Source organism: Mytilus californianus, unplaced genomic scaffold (assembly GCF_021869535.1).
Source record: "Mytilus californianus isolate M0D057914Y unplaced genomic scaffold, xbMytCali1.0.p SCAF_4, whole genome shotgun sequence".
In the NCBI taxonomy this organism is placed as follows: Eukaryota; Metazoa; Mollusca; class Bivalvia; order Mytilida; family Mytilidae; genus Mytilus; species Mytilus californianus.
Genome location: NW_026262690.1, coordinates 3,331,821 through 3,355,904, shown reverse-complemented (window position 1 = coordinate 3,355,904; position 24,084 = coordinate 3,331,821). Strand labels below are relative to the sequence as shown.

At 32.7% G+C, this 24,084-nt stretch overlaps 1 protein-coding gene across 1 annotated transcript; it reads left to right on the top strand.

Annotated features, from left to right (window-relative positions):
* Positions 1-365: 365 nt before the first annotated feature.
* Positions 366-22,794, top strand: LOC127737304 (uncharacterized). The gene is made up of 4 exons (XM_052247891.1): positions 366-636; positions 18,004-18,133; positions 19,047-19,120; positions 22,334-22,794. Exons 1-4 carry the CDS (start codon positions 543-545, stop codon positions 22,513-22,515), a joined length of 480 nt encoding a protein of 159 aa, XP_052103851.1. The 5' UTR covers positions 366-542; the 3' UTR covers positions 22,516-22,794.
* The last annotated feature ends 1,290 nt before the right edge of the window (positions 22,795-24,084 follow it).

Genomic DNA, 24,084 nt, shown 5'->3' with positions numbered 1-24,084 from the left:
TCCGTCAAAAACTATCTGGCTGGTAATTATAAATTGTAATCATAATATCAATCGGACAAGTTTCTATGCGGCTTGTTTTGTCTTTTGTACCAAGCATTCAGGGGGGATATTTTCTAAATGTTGGTTATTGTTAATTGGTTAATTATCCGGTCGCTATGTTCCCAAGGAAGTTGAAATGATTATTTGGAACGATAGCCTTTTATTTTCGCAACGTTGCATTCTATCCTGTGTTTGTATTGTGTTAAAGGGCGACCTAGTGGTTAACGGCGGTCATGGTTCTTAAAGTGTTAATTGATACATTTTAGAATATTAATTATGACTTAAGATTTTAAATCTATATATACTGTCTTGTTCTTTGTCATCTAATCATCAGTGAAGAAAATTATGATCTACAAAACGCTTTATAAAAGTTGATGTATTGAATCAATATTGCATTACATTAACGTGCTGTATAGGGATACTTAAAAACATCTAACTGTTTATCCATATTTATATAAGTAAAAATATCAAGAGATAGTGTATACTCAGCATATTACATTATTATGATCTGCTTGAAATTACCTTTACAAATTTACAAAAAAAGTATAATGGATGCATTACTTTTAATTATCCTGGTGTTTATTTCTTCAGTGCATGGTGAGTATCTTTTTAAAACCTTAGATAAAAAAATCATCTTAATAGATTTGGAATGTTTGACGCAATTTTCTGAATTTAATTTCGACAGGAAATTTCTACCAAAAATGTGATAGCCGAGAGTGAATTAATACATGCAAACGTAAGGAACTTTAATACCTTAAACAGACCTTAATGGAAGAGGCAAATCGAGCCAAAACGTCAATTTTTGTTGAAAATGGAATCTTAGCTTATTCACTTCTAAAATGCTTATTGCTGATCGCATGAACAAAAGAAACATAGCATCTACTAAAACAACAAGACGTAAATATTATACTCCTACTACTTCTATTTGTGGAAAATACGGTTTTCCATTTTTTTTTAAATAGTCCTCTCTTCTTTTCTACCTATACATAAAGTAAGGCAAACAAAAATACGAGTTTTTGATTTCCAAAAGGTGAAAATGTAAAATGAGTAGGTTTGATAAGTTCGTAATAAAGCAAATATTCCTAGCTAAAATTTAGTATAAGGATTAATCCTCATGAATAAATGCTAAAGCAATGACTAGAAAGGACATCACAAATAGCACTTCAAAACCCAAAGAAAACAAATCAATTGTTTTTTATCTTTGATATATTATTAATCAGGCCGTGCGTTCCACTGCCGCATTGTTTTTTTTTTTTTATTTGCCATACCAGGTTTTTTGTATTTCATATTATAACATATATGTTCTGCTCGTCGTAACTACAATCCCGTCCCATTTTTCTCGATTGAGACATTGCAAAAAGCTATTACCGGAATTGTACATGATTTAGCATAACGACGAGTGTCATATGTTATATGCTACAGAGGCAGTCGACCTAGTGCGATGTGTTCCACCAACTTCAATTGGACAGTTGATATAGATTATCATAATTGTTCGTTTACATCACATAATAAACTAAGAAATGAGAACTTTAAAGTAAAAATGTCAAGTTTGAACAATGTCTAGTTGAGATTAGAAATATAGCTTCAAGCTATAAATGTTTTTGAAGGAAAATTGTCAATTGGGAGATAAGAAATGTCAAGTTGGGAATAAGAAACTAAAATATGTCAAGTCTGAGGTGAGAAATGATAATTTTCCTTTCGGCTTAGTCATCAGTTTTCTTAACTTTCTACGACCCTTGCTATCTTCTCTCGCTTTTCATGCAATGCAAGGTAGGCTCATTGTTGAAAGTCGGATAAGATCCCCATTTCTAAAAAAAGAATCACAATAGATGTCATTAACAGCCTTTCGTTGTTCCACAGAGCCAATAAAAGAGGGGCAAAAGATACGAGAGGGACAGTCAAACTCATAGATCGAAAATAAACTGACAACGCCATGGCTAAAACAGACAAACAGACAAATAATAGTACACAAGACACAACATAGAAAACTAAAGACTAAGCAACACGAACCCCACCAAAAACTGGGGGTGATCTCAGGTACTCCGGAAGGGTAAGCAGATCATGCTCCACATGTGACACACGTCGTGTTGCTCATGTTATTACAAATCTGGTAAATAGTCTAATTCGGTAGGTCACATTCGTGGTGAAAAAGGAAGTGGATTGTAATTACGATATAAGGAACATATCCGATATCATCTGTGAAACGGTTATTGCATAACGGTCAACCAACTGGTGATGGCGTCCGTAAAATATACAAAGGGATGATTTCAACTTCACCATTTGGAACTCTTGATTTAATAGCTTCCTTGTGATCAATATCATGATCATAATTTCCGAAGTTGACTTAACGTCTATAGCCATGTTTTTGCTCGCGATCGTTGCCTTTGCAACTTTCGATATAAATATATTTTTTTTTCAAAATAAAAATTATCTTAGAAATATAACTAGTATGTTTTAAATAATGTAAAAACCTGTAAACAGGAAAGTATCCTACAAAAAAATAATTAACCACTTAATATTTCCCTGCCCAGATATTTCTTTTATCATCATACCATGTCTTTTAACTTTCAATTAAAAAAAAACGCTAGATTATATATCCATAATGAACATATTGGCGTTGAATTGCTGAATATTTACGACTTTTTATAAAAAGAAAAGACGCAGTTATCAATACAACCCGATTGCCGAAAAACCAATAAATTACGTAAATAAAATGAGTTTTCACTCAATTTCAATTATTGCTACGAATATTAAACAAAGTACTGACGATAATTATTAGTACAAACCGTAGATATTAATGTTTAATAGACATTATCGTGTTAACGGCAACGCTACATTCATATATATATATCTGTTTTGCATTATACACTACCAGGAATTTATATAGCGTTTACATGTTCTTTTAAAGGCCACTACATATACAGTATATGCATTTGGATGTTTATTGTTAAACTGAATTTTGGCTACAAACAACCATCCAAAATAAAGAGCTGCAAAAACTATACTTCTCATGAACTAGTTTTGTTTTAGTTTTACCTAGTACAAAATGTATAACATGTGAGCATTCACCATGCACATCCTCTCAAAAGATTTTCTTTTCCTATAGTAGCAGGAAAATCGTTTCACATATGACTTTAACGTGGTTCTTTACAATACATATCAAAATATATATCTTATGTTATTAACTTGTCAAGTGACAAAAAACGAAGATTTTGTAAATTGGTCTTTTCTGTCAATTTGTCATAAATTTGTTTCCATTTCGTGATCAAAACGTGAACTATTAGAAATACTATCATGGATCGCTTTTTTGCTTTCACTATCTATACATTTAAAAAAATTATCCTAATGATCACAGAACTTATGAACAGTTTGGACAAAGATCTAAAGGACAACTCTCCATCCAAGTTACAGTTTATAAAAGTAAACCATTATAGGTCAAGGTACGGCCTTCAACACAGAGCATTGGCTCACAGCGAACAGCAAGCTATAAAGGGCCCCAAAAAATTACTAGTGTAAAACCATTCAAACCGAAGAACCAACGGTCTAATCTATATAAAAACGAGAAACGAGAAACACGTATGAACTACACAAACAGACGACAACTTATGTAAACTTAGTTATGATAATATAAAACTAGTTTAAGATATGTTTGCCTGTACTTAAGTTTCAAATGTTCTCTGATCAAAAGCAGTGTTTCATATCTATACGTGTTTTCCTTTGAGTTTTTTATCTATTTGTTTGCAATAGTATCTTGTCCTTTAGAATCAAGTTTTTTTATCGGTTTGAAGTTCTCTACCTAAATATATTGAATCTTCAATTAAACTATATAATATTATTCAACATCTCATTTCGTATCTGTATTTCATAGCTGGTTTCCCAATTACTAAGAACGGTTTCTGTTGTGAATTATCCCATCTTGATGCAGAAATAAATGATTTATAATCAATATAACATTACAACAGGCACTTTTTCTCTAAAGAAATTTCATATATTGTACCTCATTTATAAATGTAATATAACACAAGGTACTAAACTCGCTTTTTTGATATTGACAGTTTCTTTATATTTTGATTCCGCGTTGTCTATCAGAATCTTTTTAGATCGGGAATTTACTTTGAATTATTTACAAAATGATGTATTGCACGCTTATTTCTGTTTTCGGAATCATTTGTATCAGGCATTCCAAGTAGGTCAACCGTAAACTATTTCGTCTTCTCACAGCCAAATGGAAACGAAAAAGAATTTGGAATAGCATAAATCAGTTTTTGTTGAAATCCTAACATAGTGTAAAAAGATATATCTCAAAATTTAGTAATCTTTTAACTAAAAATAATTTTAAACCGATTTTTATTATATTTTCTTATTTTATACATTTTTAATCACTTCGACATATTTTATTACATCTACATATCAATTTTTGTTGAAATCTTAGCATGAGAAAACATTTCTAAATGGTTATTTTTTTAACAAAAAGAAATACTAACTGTTTCCCACATCTATTCCCTTTTTCAAAAAATCTATTTGCGACACCTGGAAATAATATTGAATTGCATGATACCCAAATATCAGTTTTGTTTAAATTCTAGCACTAAGAGATATTTCTAAAAATATCCAATTTTGAACAGAAATATTTGTTACTTTGGATCAATTTGAAATCGCGTATTATATCTGTATATCAATTTTCTTGCAAAGTCTAGCACAAAAAGATGTTTCACATTTGTTATTTGGGATCTATTAGGAATAATATAACATAACTTTTTGTTAATTTGTATTAAAATTCTAGCACAAAAGACGTTTCTCCAATTGTATGCTTTTTAGACAAGAACTGATTTTTTTACCCCAAATTTTGTCCAAATTATCTAAAAATCAAAAGGGACAGTAGTAACGTGAGGGTACCAAATTGCACCTATTTTGACAGTTTTTTCCCCTATGTTTTTTTATGATCCAGACAAAAGTTTCCATTCTGTGTTTATTTTGTAGACGTATCCTTATTTACTATATAGTTACACCAATTTGATTTTGAATCCATATTGAATCATTGGAAAATGGGTTTGAACTGACCTCCAAACGATGAATGATTCAGTAACGAGGAGTACCCAAATTGCATCCATGCTTAAATTTACATTCTTAAAAATCGTATAACAGACGTTTTGCTTTATTTCTTTAAATATTTAGAACAATTTGACATAAGTCCATGCTTACCATTCAATTTTTAAGAAATGGATGCTTATAACATATTTTATTTGCTCATTTTTAAAAGATGACTTTTTGTGAACGTCGCATAGCGACGTTTCCGCAGATTTTACTTTTTCCTGTAAATGCTTCATCTGTTGATTATTCCTGTAAACGTTTTGTTTATATTTGAATATATTTACCTATGTTGAAAGACGTATATAATGTCAAATCATAAAAATAAAAATTGTTTAGTCTCAAAGAAAACTTGTAAGAATTCCGCAGCTATTTTTGTTAAATAGGTGCAATTGGGTACTCGGTGCAATTTGGGTACTGTGACGTTAGATATATGGTGCCCCTCTATTCAAATTTTCACGTTTATGATAAATCACGAAAAAAGATTAAAAAAGGGGGGCAATTCACCAAGCGCCTATTATCTGTAATGAAATAATTTATGTACTCCGTATTTGTATGAAAGATGCACGAGATGCGCCTTTGAACTCTGTAAAGTATAAAACCGTGACACTTCGAATTAAATCCATTAAGAATATATTGATTGTTACCGATTATCTGTAAATTTATTAGATTTCAGTATTTACAAATAATTTTTTCAGTCATTATAAAAACGTTGTTACATTTTTTGTTTCATAAAGTTTGAAAGTATTTTTTATTTTTAATCTTATAATTATTTACTACTGGTGAAATTCGATGCATTCTTAAACACATATATGATCAATTTATTTAATATGGTTGGTCTGGATCACTTTTACAACTCGAATGCTAACTCTAATATATTTAAACAGTTTTTTGGAAGGTTTGTTCGTAGAAGGTAATATCAAGAAATTAATGATAAAAGCCGTCTAGATGTTTTCTCTAAATTTAATTTTGCCCAAGGAAGGCAGCCCTATCTGTCAAACTTGCTAGACTTTAAGTCTGCAAGACTAAAATTGTTAACACGAACAAATTGTTAACCTGTGAACCAAGTCTTATATAGGATGAATCTTAGCGAGAGTCCCACTTGCCAAACTGATATAAATGAATATCTAAGTTCTACTTTCCCGGGCAACTGCTTCACAGAGTTATCGTCCTACGATAAAATACAAATACTGATTGGTGATTATTTTTATCAGGTTATAAATTATTCTTTATCTTTCCTGTATCTCTTCTCGTCGTTTTCGTTAAGACCATCCGGTTCCAAAGTGTGGAGCTGGTGGATCCAAAAGTTTTCTCTTCTCCTTCTCGCCGTGGTGTCCTAAGAAGTCAACACCGAGTGGGACACCACGGCGAGAAGGAGAAGAGAAAACTTTTGGATTCACCAGCTCCACACATTAGAACCGGATGGTCTTAACGAAAAAGACGAGAAGAGATACAGGTAAGATAAAGAATAATTTGATACACAGCATCGTCCTTTTTATCCTTTAATATTGGCTAGTGGACGTTGCAAACTTCAACCACAAATTTTGTATATAATCTTGAACTTCATCCACATTATGTATTATTTACAAGGCAGCTAAATTCATGTGCAACATGTACATTGACTGCAAAAGTTTCTTATCATCTACATCCGATTTCACCTGAATAGATGCACGCTTGATAAAGCTAGTTTGTCTAGCGAAATATTGCGTTTATATTTATTGTTTTGTAAATATTTTAAACATTCTAATATTTACATACTAAATAGTGTGTTAAGATTACATTGTTAGGCAATCTATAATTTTACTTGTGTAATTGTATTAATCTCTGTACTGATTAATCCACACTCCCATAGATTTGTATGTCATGTGTTGCTATTTATAGACACTTATATATATATATATATAAATGTCTAAGAATATAACTTAAACACGCTAATTAATACATTAAAAAGTTCTATTAGATTTTAAATAGAAATATGCAATATTTTGCTAAACAAATTAGCTGCATCAGGCGTGTGCATCTTCTTTTCTTCGTATAACCTTCCTCTGGTAGGAACACCCCTCTTTTGAGGGTAATATGGATAAAAAGTCTTCAACTATGTACACTATCCGTGAATATATATACACTTGCAAAAATCTAAAATAGACTTTAAGTTTCTAAGTTGAGTGATAATTGTCAACAGCCATTACACACTTATCAGTTTTAGTCTCGAGTTATGCATCTTGTAGCACATATCTCTTGTGAGCATTTCTAGTTCTTCTATTATGAGCTTGCTTTCACTAAATATATATGTGAAGTTTGTACAGTCAATTATAAGGACTTTAATTTTATGTCTATCAATGAATGTCTCTTTCCACTTCATTTCTCCAATGAATTTGGTTACATAAGTTTTTATTGGGTTGAAAGTTTCTTTTCTTGTCTCACTTAATGCTGAGCAGGTAGTAAGCATATAAATAAGGTCTTCTGGTTCTTGGTTGCACATTTGACAAGTTGGAGTAATTTCATATCTGCTGAATTTATGCCGATCAGCTTGTAGGGTATACGTTCGTGTCATTATCCTACTTTTGATTATACCTTTTCGAACATCAAGAATTGTAGGTTGCAATGTGGTGTAGGAGATATGCGGCTTTCCATTTTTAAATTTGTTTATAGCTAGATATTTAAGTGATGTCTTTTGGACTGTGTCAATTTGAAGAGCATTATTCCAATAATTTGACATTTTAAAATTCACTAATGTTTTCCACTTATATTTAGTAGGCAGACTGCTTAGGAGTTCTCATATATTTGGACGATTGTACAATTGTTTGGTTTCCATTGCACAAAAGAAGAAGCTTTTTGGATTGTCAAAATTGATTGATGATTGGCGTTGTTCAAGATCTTGAATAGTTTGGTTTTTAGCCGATAATAAAGAGTAGAGCATAGATAGTTGCCGCTTGTGAAGCTCTCCTTCAACTGGTATTGCTCCTAAGAGTAGATATATTGCTGATGTAGCTGTTCTTTGTGGCAGAGATTGAATATGTCTCAAGGTATTTTTATGAATTTTTTCTAGTATTTCAATTTGTCCTTTTGTAAGTGGTAGTACTTCTAAACCATATAGAAGTCTTGGGAGAATATATGTCTTATAGATGTTATATCCTGTAATTGGGTCAACCCCATTTGTTCCATGAAGACCGGAGCTCATTAAGGAGTATTTTGTTCTTCTTGCTAATTTAATGCGGTCATCAATGTTAATTTCATTTTCTCTTTTGTTTGTTCTTTGAAGACCTAAATGTGTTGTGGCATCTGTTGGTTCTATAGTTTTTCCTTTTAAAACCCAACTGTTATCTTTTTCTTGCGTATTACACTGTACGATTTTAGTTTTTATTGGATGGATGTTATATTGATGCTGATCAGCATATCTACCTATAATGTCAAGCATTAATTGCATTTCTGATGTGTCCGAGCTCAATAAAGCAATGTCATCTGCACAAGTAGGTACACCTATGTAAATATTTCCTAGATGGAAGCCAATAGAGTTGTTTTTGAGTTCTTCAAGTAGATCTTGGACATACAATTTATAGAGGTGTGTAGATAAAGTGCCTCCTTGTCTTACTCCTTGTTTTATATTAAAACTATCACTGATATCCTCCATCCACTTTACTTTTGATTCTAAATCTGTATATAGGCCCTTAATAAGTTGTAATAGATCTGGAGGAATATTTTGGTCTAGTAGTTTGTCCATTAGTATAATATGTTTGACTACATCAAACGCTGATTGTACGTCAACTGTTGTTATGAATAATGGTATGTTGTTTTTTAGTTTTTCACATTTTGCTTCTGTTATAAGTAAGTTTGCCATAAGGGGACATAATCCTTCTGTGAAGCCAAATTGTAAATCTTGACCCGGATGTAATTGGAGTTTCTGAAGAATACACAGTTCATGTACTTTTCCAATGATGGGAGTAACAGTAATTCCTCTGTAACTCTTGACATCTAGAGGGTTTTTGCCACTCTTTATAACAGGAGTAAGGATTCCTGTTTTAAAGGCTCTTGGAATAGAGATGGTCTCTTTGATTTTGTTGAATAGAGTTGTTAATACTGGTGTTAATACTGATTTGGCATTCTTAAGATGTTCGGCAGTGAGCCCATATTCATCTGGTGATTTCCCTACATTTAGAGTTTCTGTTGATTTTTGAATTTCTGTTTCTGTGTATGGGTCAGATGTTACTGGATTTTCTTTATAAAATTTTTCAATTAGGTTTTGACGTGTTTGACAGAGATCTAAATAGGACTTGTCATATTCCGAGTTTTTTGGCATACTTAAGTCTTCATAATAATTAGCAAATACTTTTCTTTGGTTTGAATGACAGTATTCCATTTCACCATCTATTTCTATACAAGTTGTAGTACTAGTTCTGGAATTTCGGTTTCTATTTATCAGTCTATAGAAAAGTTTTGTTGTTGGTTTTTCCATGATTTGTTGGTAGAGTTGTTTTCTAGCAACAGCTTGCTCTATTCTTTGTGAGTTTCTCAAAAGTTTCTTTGCTGTTTTTAATTCAGTATGTGATGGATGGTTTTGTGGCCGTCCCGGATTTTTCCATTGTGAATATAGTAATTTACATGATTTCAGATGTTTTCGTACGGTTGGCGTTGCTTTCCATTTTGGCCCTTGTAATTTGATAGGTTTTGCTGGAACAGCTACCTTTGTTGCTTTCAGTAATTCATTTGTGATGGTTTGAAGTTGGTCAGAAGTTGAATCCTCAGATTTAATTTTAAGGAGACCCTCTTATAAATTTGAGTTGTATATTTCAGTGTTTATTTCATCCCAGAGAAGTTTTTTGTATGAGGTTCCTTCAGATGGTTTTCTATTTGCAACACTTGGAATTGTTACAGTGGTTTTTGTTTCTACTGGCACATGAGCTAAGCTATTTGTCGCTGAACGGTCCCAAATTTTGTGTTCTTTGAAGATTGATATATTTCTTGTTAAAATGTAATCGATTTGAGAGGATGATTGTCCAGAATGATGAAAGAAAGTCATTTTTGAATCATAATTTCCAGCTGTTTGAAGGCCTAATTCCTGTACAAAGTTTTTCAGTAATTTATCATGCTTGTTTGATCTTGAATGTAATAAAGTTCCATTGAGATCCCTACAGAAAATTATTTCATAAAGGTCCTGATATTTTTGTATTATATCAAAGATTATATCTAGACATTCTGAGTACTCATATGCCGAGTCTTTGTCATTAGTTGGAAGATACGCATTGATTATGCAGATATCATTGTTAGAGGATAGGGTGATAGCTACAATTCTTTCGTTTCCCTCTTTTAATTTCTTAACGTTCCCACTCCATGAATCTGGCCATAAAATTGAGACCCCTGATTGTCCTTTTGGTAGTTTTGATCCGTCTAGTGGATCATTTGAGTCGTGACAGCGTGTGAAGTTGTCAAAATTTGATAGTATATCAGAGAGAAATTGTTTTTGAAATTCCCATAAAAAATGTTCTTGAATACATATAATCTTGTTGTCCGATGCCAAAGAGACCAGAAATGCAGTGTTAGATTTAACGCCTTCAATGTTACATGTAACTATATCGATCGTCTCTTACCGGATTCCATCATTTCTTCGAGTAGAGTTGTATTGTGTGGTGGTTTGTATTTGAGGCCTTTTTGCCGAAAAGGATGACTTTGGATTTGTGTGATTTTAGTTAGTTCATCCTGATTGTTCGTGTCTTCCAATTGGGTGTGTGAAATGTGATCTAATATTTCAGCCCCACTATTTTTAGTCTGATGCTCTATGTTAATCTTTGTAGTACTAAATGTATGGTTTGAATTGGTAGTTTGTAGTTTTTCCTGTTGGTTGAGGTAGGTAGTACTGTCTTTGAGTTGTTCAGAAGTATTTGCTATATTTATACTTGAACTACAGGCATTTTTGTTCATAGGCTGAATATTTTGGCTTACTTGAGGGGTTGATCTCAATGTTGTTGTTGGTTGAACAATTGATGATGATGATTGCCTTTGTTGGTAGTTTACATGACTTGGCCTAGTTTGCTGTGAATGTTGTTGGTCATGTTGATATATAGGCGGCTGATGTGTTGGCGGACGGTATGTTGGCGGACAGAATGTTGGCGTTTGATGATATGTTGGTACTTGTTGAACTGTATGATGTCTTAATGCATTGATATTATGATTTGGTAATGTGCCAAAGTGTGACATCCCTCCTTGATTTAAATGGTAGGGGTTGTTGTATGTAGGATATCCAAATTGTGGAACACCTTGTTGGTAAATCTGTCCTCCATAGAAATTGTTAGGGTGCTGTGTATTGTACCCCATTTGATTTGGATAGGCGTAATGTCCTTGAAATTGTGGGGGTTGCGCATAAGGTATATGAGTTGGCTGTTGGTTTACTATTCTCGATTGTAATGAGATATGGAGATTTAGAGCCGTGCTGAGACTAATGTGGTTTTCTAGATAGCGTAGACGTTGTTCCATTAGCTCTTGTTGGTGGTTGGAAGATTGTTGTCTATCATTGCACGAATGGTGGTGGCAAGTATTACAGCTACTATATTGTTGATTTGGTATGTTGTTTTGGCAGTTGTTTGTTATAGAGTTGTTTCCATGTTTAGTGTTTGGAGCTTCTATATTGTTGTTTGTGCCAGTTGATGTGTTTTGTATAGTCTCAATGACTCTCTTCAGTTGTAGAATTTCGTTTTCTAGACTCAAAATTCTTGCTCTTTGAGAGTTAGAAATATTTCTTTCCTCTATTTTTGATTGGTTTTTCCTTATGTTCTTCCTATTTTGGACATTCGTATTTGGTGTAACAGTATTAGCTGATTTGAATGTGATACCAGTTGTATTATTGTCTTGTGATATTGTGGGCATTGTGTCTGGCTCAGAAGATATATTTTGTATCAGTATCTCTGTGTCAGGATTTTGTGATACCCGAATATTTGACTGTCTCAGATTTTCTAATTCTCTATCGTGCTCTTGAGCAGGACAGTTTGGCATATTATTGTCTACATGCTTTGGTCTTGTTTCATGTGTATCTAGATCTCTATCATGCTCTTGTGTAGGACAATTTGGTGTGTTTTTGTCTACATGTACATGCTTTGGTGTAGTTTCATGTATATCAATGTTATCAAACAATAACTGTTCATTACACTGTGCACAGTGAAATCCAGTTTCTTTGTATATATTTTGAACGGCTGATGGAAGTATATTGGCACAATTGAAGTGAAACCAGTGGTCAAAAGAGTCACATGCCTTACCCTCAACAGTTACATCGGATTCACAGATAGGACATATGCATGAATTGTTACTGTTCGTATTTAATGTTGTATTTGTATCTATTATACAATTTGTGTTGTTATTCCTGTATTCTAATAGTTGTCTAGATTTTGACATTGTTGTAACTGTTTGTTGCTCTTGCGAGTCATTATCTTTGATAGCTAATTGATCAGATGTACTTGTTCTTGAAACAGTATTCTCTTTAATATTTTGGTTGTTCAACTGTGTTGAAATGTTTTGGTTTATCACATCCAATGTTTTCAAATTTACTTTAAGAATATTGCATAATATTTCTAATATGTCATTGACAAATATATCTACATGATTTCCATTTACGGTCATTGTATTGGTGGAATTGTAGCAGTTTATTGTGAATTTTAACTGATTTCCAGGATGACCTTTGTTTTTTCTATTGAAAACTTTGAAGCAATGATCTATGATTGAGTTTGAGTTGTCTATCCCAGTTTGTGTTTGGATAGTATAAGGGTCACTAAATTCCTCTGAATTTAAGATATCCATAATAGATGTTTTTGCTAGCTCATATGCCGCTGTACTATATATAAGGACAAAGTTTTTGCCTGCTTTCATTTCATATTTGATATGCTCACGGTGGCAATTGTCATGCTTTTTATCTAGAGCTTTTTGTTTGTTCAAGTTATATGGTCTGTTATGGGTTACAGAGTTTGTAGGCAATAGGCTGCTTGTAGATAGCGCTTTTGAGAGCTGTCTAGTCATTGAGCGTGACATCGTGATACCTGATGTGGACAATATATTAATTGTGCAGGGACGTAGTGGAAAGTCCCACGGTCGCCCTGCCAATATATATGTAACGAAGAAATCAGGAGATTCACTAAATGGTTCTTTTTCAGGGTCGTAGTAGAAATCCCACAGTCGCCCTGTGAACGATTGAATTGTCTACCAGCAGTCAGCTTTTATTTGAGTGCTTAATTTTCGCAGTCAAACCCTAAACAGGTTTCTATTAGGATGTACACCGTCCTTATGAAGTGTCCAATTATATTGGTCTCTAATCATTTTATGTTGATTTTTAGAGCTTTTCAGATTTGAGCGTTTTAAATCAGCATTTATGTTTGGAGCTCTACTATTTAAGGTTGTATTTAATTCTCTGATTTTGTCATTTACTCTGAGGACTTGTTCTAATAGTTTTTCGTCTTGAGCTAGAAATTGATTTGGGTCAGTATGATTTCGACTTTTATTCCATTCGTATAGTGAATAAACTGGAATTTCAATAATAGTTATTTTGCTCTCTGGATATCTTTGAAATAGTTCAACAATTTTATCTAAATTGCTCAGTAGTGAGTTGATTGCTTCATCAGATTCAGTTTTAAGAGAAATCACCCCTTTATTGTATTGGGTTAAATCACATGTCCCTAGCCAGACGTATGAAGAGATGTTATGTAAATGTTGTATTTTCTGGTCAAGATTTTGTGTGATCCAACTGAACCCTTGTGCGGAAGTTTTTGATTTTCCGCACCGCCACTTAATTTGGGTCTCAAAGTTAGATGTTGTTGCTCTTTGTAAATATAAACCTTTACTATCTGAAATGACCACGGGGGTCAATTTTCTTTTTCCCGTAGGAAGTTTAAATGGCTTGCTCAAATATTTCAATAGTTTATGCTCAGTCATAAATTAATCTTTGGTGTTATTGTAGTACTTAAATGTCAATCTCAAGGGATAACTTAAATGTTTTCTGGAAATTCTAAGATGGCTGCTGAAAATGGCTGCCGACAACGATCACTCACACATGTTCCATGATAAAACTATCGGGGTAAAAAATATTTAGTCATAAAAGGTAAAAGAAAAAGTTTGTGCGTTGGTAATTATATACACTGGTACTTAAAAGGAAGTGTGTAAATGTTAAAAATGTTCGTGATAAAACAATACAATAGGATAAAATGCGCTCCCACAATTTTCACATCCACTCTCCTTGCTGCCTCGATTTCCCATATATATGTTTTCTAACGTGTGGAACATGCAAGTTGCAATATGTTGGTGAAACAGAAACATCATTTAACATCTGACTAAATAACCATCGGTCATTTTATACAAAAGAAAGAAACTGCCCAATCACAAGATAACTTTTAAGAGCAGGACATGATTTTGAAAACGTCACATTTCAAATCATTGAGAAAAACCAAAATTGGGATACACAAGGAAGACAAAAGAGAGAGATATTTTGGATGCACCAGTTACGAACTCTTGAACCTGATGGACTCAATGAGAGAGACGAAAAAAGATTTAAAAAACAAATCAAAACAATAATATGGAAATCATACAAATTAATTTATAGAAATTCATACAATTTATAGAAATTCATACAATTTATAGAAATTCATACAATTTATAGAAATTCATACAATTTATCGAACATCAATAAATATGTTAAACTTTTACTCCAACTTTATGTAGTTGAAGCTACAAACATATATTTTTTATAGAACATCAATAAATTTTGTTAAACTTTTACTCAAACTTTGTGTAGTTCAAGCTACAAAAATATTTTTTTGTCATGCATCCGATTTCATCTTGAGAGATGCACACGCCTGATGAAGCTAATTTGTTTAGCGAAATGTTGCGTATTTCTATTTAAAATCTAATAGAACTTTTTAGTGTATTAATAAGGGTGTTTAAGTTATATTCTTAGACATTTATATAAATTTAATTCAGTAACTTATCAGTTTATTTTCACAAACTGATCCACGCCTAAATAGATTGGATGTTGATTGTTGCTATTTTTAGACATTATATATATATATAAGAAAATTAATTAATTGCTTGACGGTCCTTGGAAACAGTGAGACACCAAAGAACTTTGAAAGGTAGTTATTTAGTTTATTATAATATAATATATATATATAAACAAGTCTAAATTGAAAACAACGTTCAAACCTATGATTGCGTTGGATAAAAACCGCCATTTTATACGTGTGCATGTAAAACAAATTTCTTGGTAGAGGGGTCTAAATACAGCACAAACAATATTTTCCAAAAGACCAAAAAAGTGAAAAGTATATTTTAACAAATCGCATTTGACTAACAGGTCGAACAACTGATGTTCTTAAACCCTGCTGACTACCATTGACGATTGCCAAATAATTGATCACGAGATGTAACATGGATCTTAATTATTAATTTAATACCAAACAGAAAACAATAAACTTGCGGAGAAGATGGTATACCGCAAACATGAGGTGCAAACATTTGTACACCATATCCGGATTTCGACAATTAGTGTCTCTTCAGTGATGTTTGGGATCGAAACGGTATTTGGAAGGCCATATAATTTACCTCAATTTAGGATAGACTCTTGAATTTTAAAGAGTCGAAATAGGATGAACGGATCATATAAACCCGAAGGAAAATATAATACAAGCCCAAACGAAAAAAATATAAACAAGTCTAAATTGAAAACAACATTCAAACCTATGATTGCGTTGGATAAAAACCGCAATTATATATTTATATATATAAGTACGTCTAAACCAGTGACAACTATACGACAGATTTTATCCATCGGATCACCAGTGATGGTGATACAAGGCTGAAAACACATTCTGTATACATAATTCTTCTAAATAGCAGCCCAACAATGTTAGATCTGTAAATTCGCGGAAGCAAATTTTTGTTCTTCCCTGGGCGGGATTCGGATAGATAATTTAGCTGATCTGTAAAATTCCATCTTCATGCCTTATATATCATGTACTGTGTTACAATGCTAGAAACAAACTGACGATGAAAGGTAACACCCGGCCACCGAAAGCTTGATTTTTATCGAGCCTAGTTGGTCGAGTGGTCTAGCGCGTCGGGCATAGTGCAAGGCGATTTGGTGCCACGATATCTCAGTAGCATGAGTTCGAATCCCGGCCAGGAAAGAACAAAAATTTACTTCCGCAAATTTACAGATCTAACATTGTTGGGCTGTTATTTAGACGAATTATATATCAAACATTTAAAACAAAATCATATTTCTCTTTACCCTGACAGCGGTTAGGACATCCTAGCTAAGACAGCTTCGATGTGCATGCTGAGACATGTCGTAAGTCGGTCCTAACATTATTCTTATTTATAAGTCTCAGAACAGATCCTAGGACAGCTTCGATAAAAAAAAAATCCCGTGATGTTTAATATAGAGCGTACACCGACTGGTTGGTGGGGACTTTATAACAGACAGAATATTATTAACTTTTTTTTTAAGAAAAAGTACCGACAATGAAAATTTCTCATTTACTGATCTCGATAAAGTGAATATGCTGAAATGTTGAACCTTTTGTGGAAAACAAATAATAAAATAAATACAGAGTAATAAAAAAGCGGTATTTAATTACAAGATAAAAAATATACTTTTAAAAATATTCCGTGGTATGTAAAACCGTTACCTTTTGTCCTTAAATCCGAACTCGTACCTTAGATTTGGTCTAAACAGTTTTACAACCATTTAGAAAAAAACAGAGGACTGAAAGGGGTCCAAAGGATTGAAATATGGTCTTTAACAAAAGACAAGTGTTTAACTAATCGCTCAGTGTCAAAAGAGTCACATAAAAATTAAACAGAGACCAGCAGAGATCCGCCATTAACATTAAAGTTAGTATGCCAAAGTCAGTTATTTATTGGAATCGACGATGAGTGTATAAATATAAGAGACAAACCACAAAAATAAAATTAAGAAAATTAATTAATTGCTTGACGGTCTTTGGAAACAGTAAGGCACCAAAGAACTTTGAAAGGTAGTTATTTAGTTTATTATAATATAAAGATAAGAGGATGTGGTCTGATTGCCAATGAGACTACTCCCCAAAAGAAACCAAATGACACGGAAATTAACACCTTTAGGTCACCGTACAGCCTTCAACAACGAGCAAAGCCCATATCTAATAATCAGCTATAAAAGGTCCCGAATTGACAAACGAAGAACAATTCAAACGGGAAAACTAACGGCCTAATTTATGAACAAAATAATGAACGAAAAACAAATATGTTACACAGAAACAAACACGACAACCACTGAATTAAAGGCTCCTTTATATAAGTTTATTAGATAAAAGGGGCGGAAAACACTTACACTTTTTCCAATCGGCAATCCTCGGGTGAATCCGCTACTCTCCTTCTATCTGGCCGAGTTGTGACGAATGACACTTTTTCTTATTTTTCCGACAGATGTGATGAAATAATAGTAAATCCTCCAGTTCTTTACAAATAAAACTAACAACTATTTTTATTTATATGAAATTATAATTAAATAAAAAATTAGAAGTAATTGGTTTTAATTGAAATAAAGAAAAAAGGGGGTCTATATACCTGATCGTCATATTGTGCCTTAATCGCCTTAAAGACCTGAAAAATACACTCACATTATGATCAATATTGAGTCGTTAATAGTAGTTTTAAATTTTGTATGCCCTTAATAAGATGGTGATGTATCCTATATCCGTTTGAAGTCAATAAGAACGTAAGTATTATTTATACTTGTGTAGGATCTAGTAGTTACTGGTAGTTACTATCATCCATATTATTGTATGATCTAGTCCTGGTAGTTACTATCATCCATATTATTGTATGATCTAGTCCTGGTAGTTACTTTCATCCATATTATTGTAGGATCTTGTCCTGGTAGTTACTATCATTGTACCGGGTATTCTTGGTGTTGTCCTTTAAGTTACAGTTGTACCGGTACATCAAGTTGTTATGCGCGCAGCTCATCATCACTATCATCCTCACCATCAGGAGGGTAAGTTAACTCTTATAATTTCTACAAATATGCATTGCTTGTTCACAAAAACTATTTGACTTTTGTTTATGAAAGTCAAAACAAAATAAAATGAGAATACTGTTGTGTTTAGAATTGACTGTATATGTGAAAAGGTGTCAAAGCTGAAGACAGAACGCATGACCCGAAAGGGAGTGCACTTTGTCATCAACCGAGGCTACTATTAGTATTTACAGATGACCACGACAAACTCTAGCATAACATACAATGTTGTAGTTCCAAATGGTGAAGTTGAAATCATCCCTTCGTAAATTTTACGGACGCCATCACGAGTTGGTTGACCGTTATGGAATAACCGTTTCACAGATGATATCGGATATGTTCCTTATGTCGTAACTACAATACCTTTCCCTTTTCACGAATGTGACCTACCGAATTAGACTATTTACCGGATTTGTAATAACATAAGCAACACGACGATTGCCACATGTGGAGCAGGATCTGCTTACCCATTCCGGAGCACATGAGATCACCCCCAGATTTTGATGGGGTTCGTGTTGCTTAGTCTTTAGTTTTCTATGTTGTGTCATCTGTACTATTATTTGTCTGTTTGTCTTTTTTTTTTTTTTTTTGGCCATGGCGTTGTCAGTTTGTTTTCCCTCTGGTATCTTTCGTCCCTCTTTTGTAGTATTTTCATTTCGCAGTATCAAAAGTTTAGGTCATCTTTAATATTTGTGTTAGGATATTTTAAGGGTAAACACACTTTTTATTTATATGTTTGGGTTTTTTTGTTATTGTTTCTTGATTTTCATTTCAGATACATTATTTTGGTTTCATAACTACACGTATTTACTATGATAGACTTTTGCATGTCTACATTTCATAATAGATGTTCACTCCGTTAATTTATATTGGAATTTTATTATTTTACTAGGGCCATTGCTGGTGGCATTGTTGGAAGTATAATCCTTGCAGTAATCATATTTTGGATCTCAGCTACTATGAAATGTAAGTCTCACTTGATTTGTCCAAGTAATTATTCAACATTTGAGATATTAACTAAAAAAAAAGCACATGCTAAATACTTATTTAACGTTTTATAACATTAAATGTGTTTAATATAAACATTAAGAGATATTGACAATGAGACAACAATCCAATAGAAGTGAATGTGAATGTGAGTAGCTAAAGGTCACCGTACGGCCTTCAGCAATGAGCAAATAAACCTTTACCGTATAGTAAGATATCGAATGCCTCAACTATTCAACAAATTTAATCGATAACACCAACCGCCAAACATTAGAAGCAACTGTAATAATCATTTGAAATGAGCTTGACTGCTCAGATCGACACGAAGCAAACAAAAAAGACAAAAAGACAAAAGTCAAAAAGTACCGATCTAAGAGAACTCGTAGTTAATGAAAACTAGTTCAAAGCCAATTGCAACCTATAAATAAATCAGGCTTTCCCAGACTAAAATATCAATGATTGCACATCCAACAAATTTTGAGTCTTCGAAAAGCATAACTTTGTGCAATGCCAAAATATAAGTTGACAGGGTGTAAAACCATAGGATCCGGCTTTCAATTTCAAATACGTTCATACTTTTTAGTTTTATTGAGGAAAACATCATAGACTGACACGCTTTAACGACTTACTTCAAAGTAGTTGCTGGACACAACAAATCCTCAAAAGCCAAGTATTGATTCACTCATAGGGTCTTTGCATCGGAAATAAACACATTTATTCTAAAACCAGTTGTTGGCATGATACGGGTTATGTTCTTCTCATATATTTTATGATGGTATGATACTGAACCCCTAACGGGAGGGATTGTACCTGATTTTCATATGATAAAGACCTAATCTTTCAATCAGTTTAATTGAGGTTTGGAGCTGGCATGTTCGTAACTGCTAGTAGTCCTTTGTTCATTTATGTATCATTGTCATTTTGCTTAGTTTCTTTTGTTACCTATTCTGACATCGGACTCGGACTTCTTTTAAACTGAGTTTTACTGTGCGTATTGCTATGTGTTTCTTTTTTCTACATTGACTAGAGGTATAGTGGGAGGGTTGAGATCTCACAAAACATGTTTAACCTCGCCGCATTTTTGCGCCTCTCCCAAGTCAGGAGCCTCTGGCCTTTGTTAGTCTTGTATGTATTTTTAATTTTAGTTCATTTATATGTTTTGGAGTTTAGTGTGACGTCCATTTTCACTTAACTAGCACACAATTTTATTTAGGGGCCAGCTGAGGACCACCTCTGGGTGCGGGATTTTCTCGCTGCATTGAAGACCCATTGGTGGCCTTCGGCTGTTGTCTGTTTTTGGTCGGGTTGTTGTTTCTTTGACATATTCCCCATTTCCATTCTCAATTTTATTACATTAGGTGTCAAATATTGTGACAAAATTTATATGAATAGTTGTATAAATAATTTTCTGTTTTCCGTTAAAATTTATTTTACAAGTCTTGGAGTAATTTCATTCAATTGATGGCTACAGATTGTCTGTAAAACTATTATTTATATAGCAACAGATACAGTAACAATTAGATTTAACGAAATACAGTTTAATACGATATTGTTTTGTAGTTAAATATAACTGTCAACGTATCCCAAATAACCTTCAGTGTTTCCGTACGTTGTCTGACATACCCTTAGTTTCAATGACCGATATTTAACAGGGAAAGGTTCAATCTTCTTTAACTACGACACATAGTCTGTGCTCTGGTTAAGAACTTTAGTGGTTGTATTTAGTATAGATATCTAAATGTTTTTGTAGGAAAGGAATTCTGGTCTTTATTGTAGGTCTTTGATAGTCTCTAGATTCAGATCCTGACATATTGTATAGACACTTTCGTTTTTGAATACCGAATTATAGTTTTTAAGATTTCTATCTGGTGTTATGTCATTGTTTAATAAAATTTATTCGCAATGCATTCAAGTTTTATGATTATCAAGCAAGAATATTAGAATATAAATAGTTCAACTTACGTTCTTAAATTTGACAGAATCGGTCAATATAAAAATGCAGTCAAGCATATCTATGTTAGTAATCAATGTCTGATAAAAGACGCATTTCACGGGATAAATCTCCGTAGAATTAAAACAAAACCATAAAAGACTGTTTGAACTACCGTTGTTATTAAAAATGGGTGAATAGAGATAATTTGAATTCATATTTTGGTTCGCGTTTTTCATATCAATGCTTGAGTAATAGACGGACATACGGACAGACAACAATATACTTCACTTCTAGAATATTCTAAGCTTAACAAACTATCATTCATTTCATGTTTTTATTTCAATTGACCAAAAAATAAAAAATCGATACTAGTATTTATTTCAATAAAATGTGAATTCGTCTAACAAAAAAAATGGTTTTTAATATTTTAGGAGACTTTCTAACCGGCGATTTGGGTTTTTTTGTAAATGATATAAAAGAAAAACAAACTTACAAGTAAAGACAAAGAAATAGAAAACTGACATAACTGTTTATTCTACTAACTTTCTTAGATGGCTATACCTATCACTGCATATTAATTCTGTCTGGATAGAAATCTGAAATTAAGGCACTTTTCAAGTAAATTTTGTTATAAATTGAAGCATTTTAGATTTAGATTGCATTTACCCTTCTGTAACACGACTGAAATCACTCCCAGTTTTTGGTGGGGTTTGTTTTGCTAAGTCTTAAGTTTTTTTATGTTGTGTTTTGTAGACTGTTGTTTGTCTTTTATGGTTTTTCGTTTTTTGTCATGCTGTTGTCAGTTTATCATCGACATATTAGTTTCAATATCCTTTAAGTAACTTCCGCCACTGTTTCACACTCAATAGAAGACAATACAAAAAATAAAGACCCTATTTGAAGTTGCCGTTAGGCTGTTTATCTTATGTAACTTAATTTATTACAGTATTTTGGATTAAGATTATTACTATTCCATGTGTATGGAGCATAAACTGCAAATGCAAAACTTTAAATTTAAGACTTCAGGTTTGGTAGTTAAATGCTAGACGATAATAATATTAATTGGAATTCCCTTTTAATCCTCTTAACTCTTGTGAGTTAAAATTACTCAACTTTTTGGAAATGAGAATAAAGGAAATCGAGATATTTTGAAAATGTTAAAGTTATATAAAAATTAATTGTCTAATATTTACAAAAAATAAAAGTCTAAAGATTTAAGAAAAACTCACTTTAGATAACTATGGTTACATTTATTCCAGCAAAAACTGGAAAGGTTAGAAGAGTCATATATCCAAAGAGAATAACCATCAGAGAAGCAACAGTACCAAAGAGACAACAACCGAGCTATAGTAGTAGGCCTGCACACAGCACACAGCAAAATGAAATGACACTTCCGGGTTCTTATGAACCTTTTAATCCTCCTTTATCTCATCACATATAAAAAAAAGTTTTTGCTCCGATATTCTATGTTCTATGTATATTCTGTGTTAACTGCAAGGTCATTTGAAGTTCAATATTTGTATTTATTAATTTTGAAGATTAATTCCAATGAATATAACGAATCGAATGAAAATTGATAAAAATTTATTTTGTGTTTTACTATTCTTCATCTTCATTTTCCTATACTATAAAGTTTGTTCTACGTTCACATATGTAATAATTATCTAGACAGTTTATTCAATTTCATTTTTATCATTGTTAAATAAAATGATCATAGCACAAAATTCTTGAATATAACTTACGTTTTAATCGGCCGATATTCTTTTTGTATACTACCATTATGTACAATAACCTTTAACTGGACATTGATACGAATATTCATAGTCATATACGACTGAACGAAATGCTTACTTCTTTACTTTCATACTTTCAACTGATAATATACTTTCATATTTTTAATTACATATTCAAGATAAAAATCTTTTTATCGAACAAATCAACCAACAAAGTCATGCTAAGAAAAATGACACAAAATTCTTGAAATGTTTAATTCTTAAGTGTTATTGACATTATTAATATTGAAAATTTCCTGTTTTTACATAATAAGAAAAAGATGAAGAGAAAGACATATTAAAATACCACTGTTCTACGATTTTAAGATCAACTTCGCATACGATACCTACCAAAACATGACACATGTATTGAACATTTATTGTACGATCTACGATACCTACCAAAACATGACACATGTATTGAACATTTATTGTACGATCTACCATGTTAAATAGAATAGAGAATGGAAACGGGGAATGTGTCAACTTACGACATTTTTGTTTTTTAAAGATCTGTTGTGGTTCTCTCGTCTTTAAAGATTTTCCAGTGAGTGAATGATGTTTTACACTGTTGAGAAACAGAAACATGTATCTAAAAACAGAAAGAAAAATGCTTAGTACTGATTCTGATTGCTGTCTCCTTTTGTATAAATCATTGCAACTAATCTTCACCAAATCAAACAGAGTCCAATTCTTCACGCTGTATTTCTCGTGAGAATCCCCATTACCACATTTACTAGTGAAACGTGGAAACATAGACTGAAGATATCACAAGTCGAACAGAAACTGGCAACGCCATGGCTTAAAACGAAAAACGAAAGACGACGAAAAGATCAACAAGTCTACAAACACTACATAGAAAACTAAAGACTGAGCAACACGAATCCCATCAAACACTTTGGATGTTCTAAGAGGCTAATGAACCGGAAGGGTACACAGATCCTTCCCCACTAGTGGCACCCGTCATGTTGCTCATGGATATTACAAATTCGGGTTATATAGAGGAAAAGAGGGTAAGTTGTAGTAACGACAATTGGAATAAATTCGTAGTAATAGGTTACACAGATATTCCATAACGGCAACCAACTCGTGATGGCATCCGTAAAACCTTTCAAGGGATGACCTCAATTTTACTAATAGGAACTCTTGGCTTAATTACTTTCTTGTAAACAGCAACCATCTTCAAGCAATTCTTTGGGAGAAACCATGCTCAGGAATATCGTATCAAATAGGACATA

Coding starts and splice junctions, on each gene's coding strand:
- LOC127737304 (XM_052247891.1), top strand. CDS start 543: ATGATCTGCTTGAAATTACCTTTACAAATTTACAAAAAAAGTATAATG. Junction 637..18,003: donor GTTTATTTCTTCAGTGCATG/GTGAGTATCTTT, acceptor ATATTATTGTAG/GATCTTGTCCTGGTAGTTAC. Junction 19,121..22,333: donor GATCTCAGCTACTATGAAAT/GTAAGTCTCACT, acceptor CATTTATTCCAG/CAAAAACTGGAAAGGTTAGA.